The 10121-nt window shown below is 52.1% G+C and overlaps 1 protein-coding gene across 1 annotated transcript in view; it reads right to left on the bottom strand.

The window, feature by feature from the left end:
• Positions 1–416: 416 nt before the first annotated feature.
• BRSK1 (BR serine/threonine kinase 1) overlaps positions 417–10121 on the bottom strand; it is a 53948-nt gene continuing 44243 nt past the window's right edge. The window contains exons 12-19 of the mRNA XM_015420773.1: positions 10011–10121; positions 9271–9331; positions 6429–6636; positions 5118–5166; positions 4704–4827; positions 4089–4269; positions 2313–2402; positions 417–601 (exon numbers count right to left, since the gene is read on the bottom strand). The exon at positions 10011–10121 is cut by the window's right edge and continues 40 nt beyond it. Of these exons, the coding sequence (XP_015276259.1) occupies positions 417–601; positions 2313–2402; positions 4089–4269; positions 4704–4827; positions 5118–5166; positions 6429–6636; positions 9271–9331; positions 10011–10121 (1009 nt within the window). The remainder of the gene's footprint in view (positions 602–2312; positions 2403–4088; positions 4270–4703; positions 4828–5117; positions 5167–6428; positions 6637–9270; positions 9332–10010) is intronic.

Raw genomic sequence — 10121 nt, forward strand, 5'->3', positions numbered from 1 at the left:
AGAGTAAACCTCCCAACCCCCACCGGCTCCTGCCCGGCTTCTCTCCTCCTCCAGTTTTGTTTTGCTTCTGTCCACCATCTTGTTGCAATTGTACTCTCCAATCCCCTTCTGTTCTTTTTCTGGATTTGTGGTGTTCTTTTTTTTTCTTCCTGTTTTGTTCTTAATTATTTACAAGTTCACAGTATGGGCTGCTCCCAAGATGGCGACTTTTCCGCCCAGGGGTGGGTGAGACGAGCTTCTTAAACTTAAACCAACCCCCCCTTCCCCTTTGTGTCTTTGGTGGGGCCTTGACCCATCCGTGCCTCTAGTTCGTCGGCTCCATCTGCCCTGCTGGGGCGCTTCTAGCGATTCCCGGGGTGCGGAGTTTGCACTCCTGGCTGCTCTGGCTCCCGGCTGCCCCTGCGCTGCCCCAGCTGTCATGGCTGCTGTGGGGATGGGGGTGGCGGTTGCTGGACTTGAGTCCCGTTGGAAGAGACCAGCTTCTTGTCCTTAGAGCCACGTCGATGGTGCTCGGTGGAGACGTCGGATTCAGAGCGCCGAGATGGTTGGCAGCTGCGGGTTGGGGTACCTGGCAAGCGGCACAGTTGCCCGTTCTTCTCGTCTGGAGGGGGAGGGAGGGATAAACCATGTTAATTTCTCAAACAGATATCACTGGATTATACTTTTAGTGCTTCTTTAAAAAAAGAAAAACACGCTTCTCTTCTGATTCTTATTCCTAAAACAAATTAAGGTGGGCTTTTACTGTTTACCTGATAGTTACTGATCAAGGGTGTCTTAATATTTTAAGAAAGATAAAAATAATTGAAAAGACCAAGTTAAGATTCCTAATTTCAATTAACTACAAGAATAGTAACGTCCAAGAGATACTGTTATGATCATTTTTTTCCCTTTCTTCTGCGGAATAACGATACAAATATTACTCTGATATTTTAGTAGTTCAGCATAAAATAAAAATTAAAAATACTTTCATAATTTAGAGTGGGCCTAGAATGGAGTTTTGTTTTGTTTTTTAAATTAGTGTGGTTAGGCTTAAGGCTATGGCCAATGAAGCCATACCACTGAAGGAAGAAGGAAAGATAATGTTATGTTAACAGTTCAAGAAAACAGCAGCAGTTGTATGTGTAAAGGCGTCTTCAAGTCCCAGCTGATTTATGACAACCCAGTAGGGTTTTCAAGGCAAGAGATGAGCTAGTTTGCCATTGCCTGCCTCTGCGTCACAACCCTTGCATTCCTTGGTGGTCTCCCATCCAAGAACTAACTAGGGTTGACCCTGCTTAGCTTCCAAAATCTGATGAGGTCAGGCTAGCCTGGGCTACCCAGGTCAGGCCTTTAAAAAAATAAATAGACACAAGATGACCTGTACAATGGATGCTTTCTTTTTCAGTTTTTGCTGTAGTTGGAGCTGCTCAGGGGTCATTTCCTGCAGGAGCGCACAGGAGCGGAGCTCCGGCAGTAAAGAGCCCAGGGGGTGGGCACATGCAACAAGCTCCACCCCCTGCTCCCAGCAGTCCTCAGTCAGAGCAAGAAGCAGCCAGGTAAGCTGCAGAGCTCCCCCCCCGGACCCCAGTCCAAAACAGTCCAGTGCCACCTTTAAGGCGAAGGTTTATTCAGGTACAAGCTCTCCCTCCTCTGCAAGGACAGATCTGCACATTCCCCCCGCCCCCCAAAAAGCTAGCAATCCAAAACTGTCCAGTGGAGCCTGAGCGGTGGGTGTTGCCTTCTGACACACTTCCGGTGATGTTAGGGGGTGTGGCATATGCAAATGAGTTATGCTAATGAGTTATGCTAATGAGCGCCTGCACCTCTTTTTCCACGAAATGACCCTTGGAGCTGCTCAAACCATACATGAAATCAACATGTCACAGAGAAACTGAATCTTGGAACACTGTAAACAGTAAATTCACAAAGAACCCAATAGCATGCTGGGATCTGGAGGTGCTCCAAAGCAGTGACTCCTTCAAGAAAGACCAAAATGGAGCATCCACGGTCAGAGGTACATACCACTAAATGCCAGCTACAGAGGTCAAACAACAGGAGGAGGGCTATTGCCTCCATGACCTCCTTGTGGACTTCCCGAAGGCCCCAGTGGGCCACTGTGAGACAAAAAGGTGACGGAGAAGGTGGATCTTTGGTCTGATCCAGCAGCGCTCTACTTTCTTACAAGCTAGTGGGATGCCAACAACATGCAGGTGTGTGAAATGTCAATCAAACCAGCAAACAATTCAAGTGTCTCTTAGAATATTGACCACGGCTAGGGACATTACCTAGCAAACTGTTGGTACCCAGTCCGAGTACGGATCCCGAACACCCACCTGCGAGGGCTTGCACGGAAGGCTGGTCGTGTGTGCTGAGCAATTGCGCCTGAATTGTTTCCACAACTCGCTTAAACCGGCGGCTGGGACCTGCGGAGTCAGACATGGGCTTTTAGCTTGGGAGGGGAATCGGTTCTGTCGGAAGAGTCCCAGACCCTGGGGCAAAGGACATTGCTGCAAGGGTTCCTGGTGGGAAACTGCAATCAAGCATGCTGTATGTTTGATTCCAAAGTGAGGCTGGTGTCGAAACTCTATACAGTCCACGTTCCTTGGGATTCCAGAACTGGATTACACTGTAGCAGCGGCCACTTGGGGCTCTTCAGATATGGATCACCAGGTGAAATGGTCCTGCCTTTTCATATTCAAGGTACACACCTTATTGTCTCATGTTAGTCAAGTAAGACGTGATCTTCCCCACAAGAGAGCTAGGACTGAGAGCTAGGACTGAATCATTCATCATGGCAGGCCCATAGCCAGGATTTCTTAAAGTCAGGGGGCATTTAAATTTCTTTGGGGGCTAATCGAATTTAAGGAATACCTATCTCCTTCCCTGCACCTGCCACTGCTCGGGGGCCCTGGGCTGGATGGGAAGTCATGGGGCACTGCCAGTAAGTCAGGGGGCCTAGCCCCGAGGTGCCCCGCTGTGGCTACGGGGCTGCATTATGGGCACATCTACCCCACAGACTTAGTGTAACAGATATTCCCGCTGCCCACCTAAATCAGGGAACTACAATCGTTTTAGGAGAGCCAGTGTGGTTAGAGTGCAGGATCTGGGAAACTCAGGTCTGACTCCCCAGGCTGCCCCGGGAAGTTGCCAGGTGACCTTGTGACAATCGTGCTCTTTCAGCCCAACCAGCCTCCCAGGGTTGTTGTCAGGATAAAATGAAGGAGGGGAAAATGATGTTGCAAGCCAATTTGGGTCCCCATCGGGGAGAAAAGCAGGGCGTAAAATAAGTATCAGAGATCTCTAACAGAATTCTCTGCAGTCTCACCAAACCATCCGTTCCCATGATCCTTTGGGTGAAGCCCTAACTGTTAATCTGGCAGAGGTTTGTAGTGGGTAGATATACCCTGGATATATCTGATTTTGCTATACATCCTTCTGCCATTCATATACAGGCAGGAGCGTCTTAGCCAATGGACGACAGGGACAGCTGCTCCAGGCCCTGTGCTGGTGGCAGGGCCGGCTCATTCACTAGGCGAACTAGGCAATCGCCTAGAGCGGGATGGCTCTTAGGGGCGCCAAACTGCACCTGGCCCTGTACTCTGGGAGTTTCTTGATTATTTGTGTTTTTCATTCTTCCTAAAATGCATTTATTTTTGAAAATTGGTGGGCACATGGGGGGGGGCAGAAGGGATCCTCGCCTAGGGTGCAAAATAAGCTGGGGCCGGTCCTGGCTGGTGGGGGTCCCCGTACAATCCACGGCCCTACCCTCATGATGGAGAGGGGAAAGAAGAAAAGCAGGCTCCTGCCAGCTGCTTGCAACCGCTCCTGTCTGGGGCTTGGGCACTCAGCTTCCAGCAGCACCTCCTGCCTGCTTCACATAGCCCCGGTAGGGGACCGGTGCTCATTCTAGGGCCCCATCCTGGACTTTTGCCCAGGGCCCCCGAATCACTAAGACTGTCCCTGGGAATAGGTCTCTAAGAATCCATCGGCATCATGCTTCAGTCTCTGGGAACAGAACAACAAGTGACGGCACTGGATCAGTAAAGAACACGGCAGAGCCAGCATAGTGCCTGGGATGATCCCTAAGAGCATTATTCCAGGGCACCAACCTGAGATGAGGGTGAAGGTGACCGAGTAGATCCCGCTGTCTTTGTGTGCCTCCCCACCCTCAGAGTAGCTGATGTCGACTTGGAACTTGACTGGTTTCTGGAAGACCGAGGGGCCGCCTGATGACTTGTATTCGGCCCGGAAGCTTGTTTGAGACACAACGCTGTGACTCAGGCTGGGAATCTGTGGGGATGATCGAGGGGGCGTGTCAACCCACCAGTCATGAGACAGCGCCTACCCCCTCCCACGGCCCTCCCCCAAATTCTGACACTGTCCAAACTCTGGCTTCCTAAGCTCTCCCCGTAGGCAGTGTTCCCTCTAAGGTGAGTTAGTGTGAGCTAGCTCACAGTTTTTTAGCCTCTGGCTCACACATTTTTGTCTTCGCTCAGGAAGGATGGATCTAGAGCAAACTAATTTATGCAGTAGCCAAATCGCTCGCTCACAACTTTTAATGCCAGTAGCTCACAAAGTAGAATTTTTGCTCACAAGACTCCACAGCTTAGAGGGAACATTGCCCATAGGCCTTTTCCTTCTCACCATCCCAAATTCATAATCTGTGTTTTCCCTCCCTTTCCCCAAAGACACACTTGCCTCCCTCCCCGACCCTCAACACTCACCGAGAGGAAAGCATGAACAATATCAGCCTTGATAGAGCTCAGGGGTTTGTCTTTGATGACCACAAAAATTTGCTCCTCTTTGTCTAGGTTGATAAAATTCCCAAACCAGGATTTCTTGGCTAGTCTGAAAGGGAAAAGTGGAAGAGGAGGGGGCTGTGTTGGTTCTGCAAAGAAACCCGGTGCAGAGAATTGGGAGCGGAATCAGGTTGTCAATGATGTTACGAGAACTAGCCAATAGGTGCCTGTGGCACCTGCACAATCACATTCCACACTGTGTGAGATGTTTAGACTCCACAGTCCAGCATGGAGTATATGCAGCATGTACTCCAATTACCACCTAGAAAAGTGTTTGGTTAAGGAAAAGGGCCTGAATTTCCCCCAGACTCCATACCATCACTGCCTTCTGATACTCACTCAGGGGACGACTCTGGAGTAAGACTGGACATTTCCTCTGGTGTGGGAACTGTAGAGCAAGAAACGTTAAGATATTCAACAAGAATGAATTGGGCCTGTTTCCACCCCTCCCCACCCCAGCGCAGCCCTTCCGGCTGTTCTCTTCCCCCAGAGCGTCTGTCTGGTCACAGTGGGGAAGAGGACGCTGGGTTTAGACTGAACAATCCCATCAGCACTCCGTCCCCAACCAGGTGCTCGCTCTGTTATTCCCAAGCAGTACTCATTCCTATGAGCAGAGAGTAGCACACTACCCAGATGCTTATGAACTCACCCCCCTGCAGGGCTCTTTCTGTAGCAGGTACTCATTTGCATATTAAGCGACACACCCCTAATGTAGCCAATCCTCCAAGAGCTTACAGTAGCTCCTGTAAGAAGAGCTCTGTAAGCTCTTGGAGGATTGGCTACATTAGGGGTGTGTGGCCTAATATGCAAAGGAGTTCCTGCTACAAAAAGAGCTCTGCCGGAGAGGGACATCTCCTCGTGTGCATCCCTCTTGCACATCCAGTTGGCCAGGATTCCACACAGTTACAAGCCCTGCACTCTTCACCCACTGGTGTCACGCAGGGCTCTTCCCTAAGGTACTCACACACTCATTCACCAGCATCAGTCCACACATCCCACACCTCTCACTCAACAGATCCTTTCACCTCTTTCATAGCACTGCCATCAAAGTTCTCCTTCACACAACCTGAATTGCAGAATGCCAGGTTCAGACTGAACGGTTCGCCACGATGTGAATGTTCACTCGTACGACCCCTCACTGTTTCCCCTGCCACAACTTCATTCATTGCTTCCTCTTTTGCAGCGAATTACAGTTGGCTGTTACACCCCAACTGACAAACTTGGGTTGGCATTTGACTTGCAAACCGAAAACCCCAAACTGAGAGCAACGTGTCGTTTCCCGCTAGGAAGGGACTAATTAGCTTGTTACAGGCAAGAAGAGGAAGCGGAAGAGCATGACTGAGTCTGAGGCTCCTTCCAGGCTATGGTGGGGCGCGATATAATCTGACCACCACCAAGGTGTCTGCCTCCTCTCCCGTCATCTCATCCTTGATCATGCTCAGTCAGTGACACAATTCCATGGCAGTAGCTCTCTCCCTGTATACCCCATTTCAGGCATAATTCGCAGCCCTCAAACATCTCCTCCAATAAGAGCTGTTGAGATGCTCGCTTAACCCAACTGGCAATACTACTGAGTCGACCAGCATAATCCATTCCTGGGCAATTTCCACCCAACCGCCTCCCCAGCAGAGGGCAACATCATGCACTCACCTTGCAGTTTCCGGCGGTGGAAGCGCGGGGAGCCAAGGAAGCTGTTCTTGATGGAGTTCAGGCGGGTTTTCCATGCCACGCCGGCCACACCGGGGCTGCTCGGCGGCGTCCCACCAGGAGTGCCGGTGGGGCTCTCTTTGGGCGTGTGTACGGGGGTGCCGAGCGGAGTGGGGAGGGGGCTTCCCCGAGGGGAGGGGTGGGGGGTGACCTGCAGCACAGATTTGGGTGGGGGTTTAGTAGAAGGGAAAAAGCAACGGGGAGAGGAGGGTGGGTGAGGAGGCGGAGAGCTGGGGGGCAGGGGGAAAGGGGCGGAGCATCGGCTCTGCAGGGCCCGATCCCCTGCCGGGCTGCCCTTGGCTGGGAGCGTCTGGGTCTTCGCAGGGGCAGGGGGAGGCGATGGGAGGGAAAAGCTGAAGATGGGGCTCTGGGTGTGGGGAGAAGTGGGGGGGAGAGAGGTGAGGAAGGGGAGAGCCGTGAGATGGGGGTGAGTAATGGCAGGTGGCATCCCCACACTCTGCTCCCAAAGCGAGTCTCGCTCCACGGACCCTAACTCAGGTCTCCTCTGTGATGACCCTCTCCACTCTAACGGGGTCAGCCTGTCCCATGCGCCTCAGTGAGGGGCCCACCTGACCTTATGGGAGGCGCTACATGGAGAGATCCACCCCCCCGCCTCTCGGCATGCAAAGCGGACAGCGTGGGGGAGGGGCATTTTTTAAACAGACCAAAAACAGAGCGCACGGGTGAGGGGAGGGAAAGTCCTGCCCCCTCCCCCGGCCTTACCTCACTGTACTCTGTTGCTTGAAGCATTTTTCTTCCAGCGCGGCTCACTTCCGGTATCGGAGTCAGGCGTGGAGAAAAACGCTTCAAACAACGGAGCACAGCGAGGTCAGGCAAGGGAGATGGCAGCGCCCCGCTCCCCTTACCCGCATGCTCTATTTTTGATTTTTTTTAAAAAAAGGATTACCCCCCCCACCCACTCACCCTCCACTTTCCATGCGAAGATGACAAGACAGGAATACTTCAGGCATTGGGCACGGCTACCTTGAGTCTCACTGGGCCCAAAGGCTCTTGGCCCTGCTCCACAGGGGCGGCGCTGCAGCAAACCTAACACCCCCTGGACACAGCCTGGATCTGCTCTGTAAAAACAAGCCAGTCTGGCTCTTCCCTCCCTGCGTCAGCCAGCTCCTGCCATAAACACACACGCCACTGGCTGTCCTTTCTTACAGGAAGGCTACTCTCGGGCCCAAAGCCTGAGCCCGTTCTTTCGGAATCCACCTCTCTTAGCAAAACTAACCAAAACCAGCCAGACGGCGGTCAGAAGAGAGGCTGCTTTCTCTAAGGGTTTTTGCTCCCTCGCTCACCCTATGTATCTTTTAACGACTTTGTGGCAGGCAGTAATTCAGTCGCTGAAGCTGTGCCGGCTAAATTGAAATTATATATGGGACAGAAAAAGTTTCCCCCCCCCCCTTCTCTCCTGGGACTAGAACTCAGGGGCACCCAACGAAGTTTACAGGCAGTAGATTCAAGGTGGACAAAAGGAAATATTCCTTTACGTAGTGAGTAATTAAAACTGTGGGATTCACTGCCAGTGGATAGAGTGATGGCCACAAGTGCCTTCTAGGAGAGTGCCGTCCTTTCAGGGGTGCAGCCTTTCCTGACATGGTCTTAGTAGAGAAAGCTGCACCACCTGAATAATTTCTGCCTGTCGTGCAGCCACCTACGACTTTGACCTTCAGTAAAGTTTAGCACCGTGGCTAAGAGACAGCAATTCAAATTGGAAAACGCCCCCCCCCCTTTGAATCTCACCTCTGTAGATATCCACAAGCTACTCTCCACCTCAGTCCACCCATCTACAATATGGGGGTGAGAATGAAGACCTACTTTACGGGGCTGTTGTAAGATAGAGTGTTCCCCTGCCTACAACCAGCCAGATCTCACTGCAGGCCTGCCCCTGGTCTCCAAGATCAGGGCTATTTTTGGGCAGGAACGCACAGGAACGGAGTTCCGGCTGGCTTCAGAGTTGGCCACGCCCACTACAGCCAAAACCTCTGCATGCGTTGCTACAGAGGGAAGGCCTGGAGAGCGACCCCCCCCCCCAGCGACTCCGAGGGTAGCAGGCCGGGGGGGGGGGCCTGGAAGGATCGGGGAGGCATTTAAATGCCTTCCTGTGCCTTCCCTTCCCTTCAAGGGGGGCTTGCCCAGGCAAGCCAAGAGAAGGCATGGGGTGTGGCCTGATATGCTACTGAGCGGTACTGTCAGGGGTGTGGCCTATTATGCTAATGAGTTCCCGCTGGGCTTTTTCTACAAAAAAAGCCCTGTCCAAGATACTCGACTTTTACTCCCTAGAGCCTGTCCCCACAGAATCTCTGACTCTGTCCCTGCCCTCCAGCCCTGCCCCTCCACAAGCCAGACATTCCTCTTAGCTTTTCCTCAGCAATGCTGCCCACCCCCTCCTGTACGTTTCACTGACAAAGCCTGAGTACTTTTGTAAGCTCCAGGCCCAGCCTTTTCTCTAGCATGAATACGAAGCAATGGGACATGTGTGTGCATGTGAACTGCACCTGGTGAATTTCTACCTGTCATTTATGCAACTGTGAAATGCTCCGTTCAGTACCACCCCGCCTCCCCCAGCAACCTGAACTCAGTGCAAGATGGGATGTGAATGAGGATCCCGAGGCTGTGGATGTGTCTCCCGACTCCCACCCCCTCAAAGCCCACCCTATTCCCTCCCCATAAATGCCACCCCCCACCGCCACCCCAAACCGCTCCCCAGCATCATCTGCCCCAGTGGTTCATTGTACCTCCCCCTCCCCACAATCTCTTTTGAAACCCACATACTCACCCTGGGACTACTGAGGGGGCTAGAGGACAAGCCAGTAGAGGCACCACTCACAGATCGAGACCTGTTTGTGGGGAAGAAGAGGCAGGTATTGGGGGTGAGGGGGGAAGATGAGATAAACAGGAATGCAGTTCTCAGAAATGTCAACAGGGGGGAAACAAAATCTTGGATTTATCTATATCCAGGGCTGTTTTTGGGCAGGAACGCACAGGAACGGAGTTCCGGCTGGCCCCCAAGTTGGCCACGCCCAGCAGGGACTCATTAGCATAATAGGCCACACCCGACAGCAGGAACTCATTAGGACTGGCTACATTAGGGGTGTGTGGCCTAACATGCAAAGGAGTTCCTGCTACAAAAAAGTCCTGGGTTTTGACAACAAACAAGGTAAACAGAATAACAAGCAAAAGGTGGCTGTAGCTGGATAACCACACTTCTGGTAACATGGGGGGTGCGGCCTAATGTGCTAATGAGCTGTGCTGTCAGGGGTATGGCCCAATATGCTAATGAGTTTCTGCTGTTGGGTGTGGCCTATTATGCTAATGAGTTCCTGCTGTGCTTTTTCTACAAAAAGAGCCCTAGGTATGGTATAGATATGGGTCACCCAGCAAAATAAATGTACGTCGCAGGGCAACCAAGCATTAAAATATTTGAAACTTCTACCTCCCTCCAGCCTACTGGAAAACCCACAATACTTCCTAATGTCAGACTGCATCAGCTAAACACATATATCTATGGGCGCTCACCTCTGGCTATGCTGAGCCATCTCTATGGCTCGTCGGGCCGGGACTGGGGAACCGCCATCCGTGACACTCAGAACTTCCACGGACTTCCGTTCTGGCCGGCGCTTCCCATGT

Source organism: Gekko japonicus, unplaced genomic scaffold (genome assembly GCF_001447785.1).
Source record: "Gekko japonicus isolate JY-2015 unplaced genomic scaffold, Gekko_japonicus_V1.1 scaffold1715, whole genome shotgun sequence".
NCBI classification, from domain to species: domain Eukaryota; kingdom Metazoa; phylum Chordata; class Lepidosauria; order Squamata; family Gekkonidae; genus Gekko; species Gekko japonicus.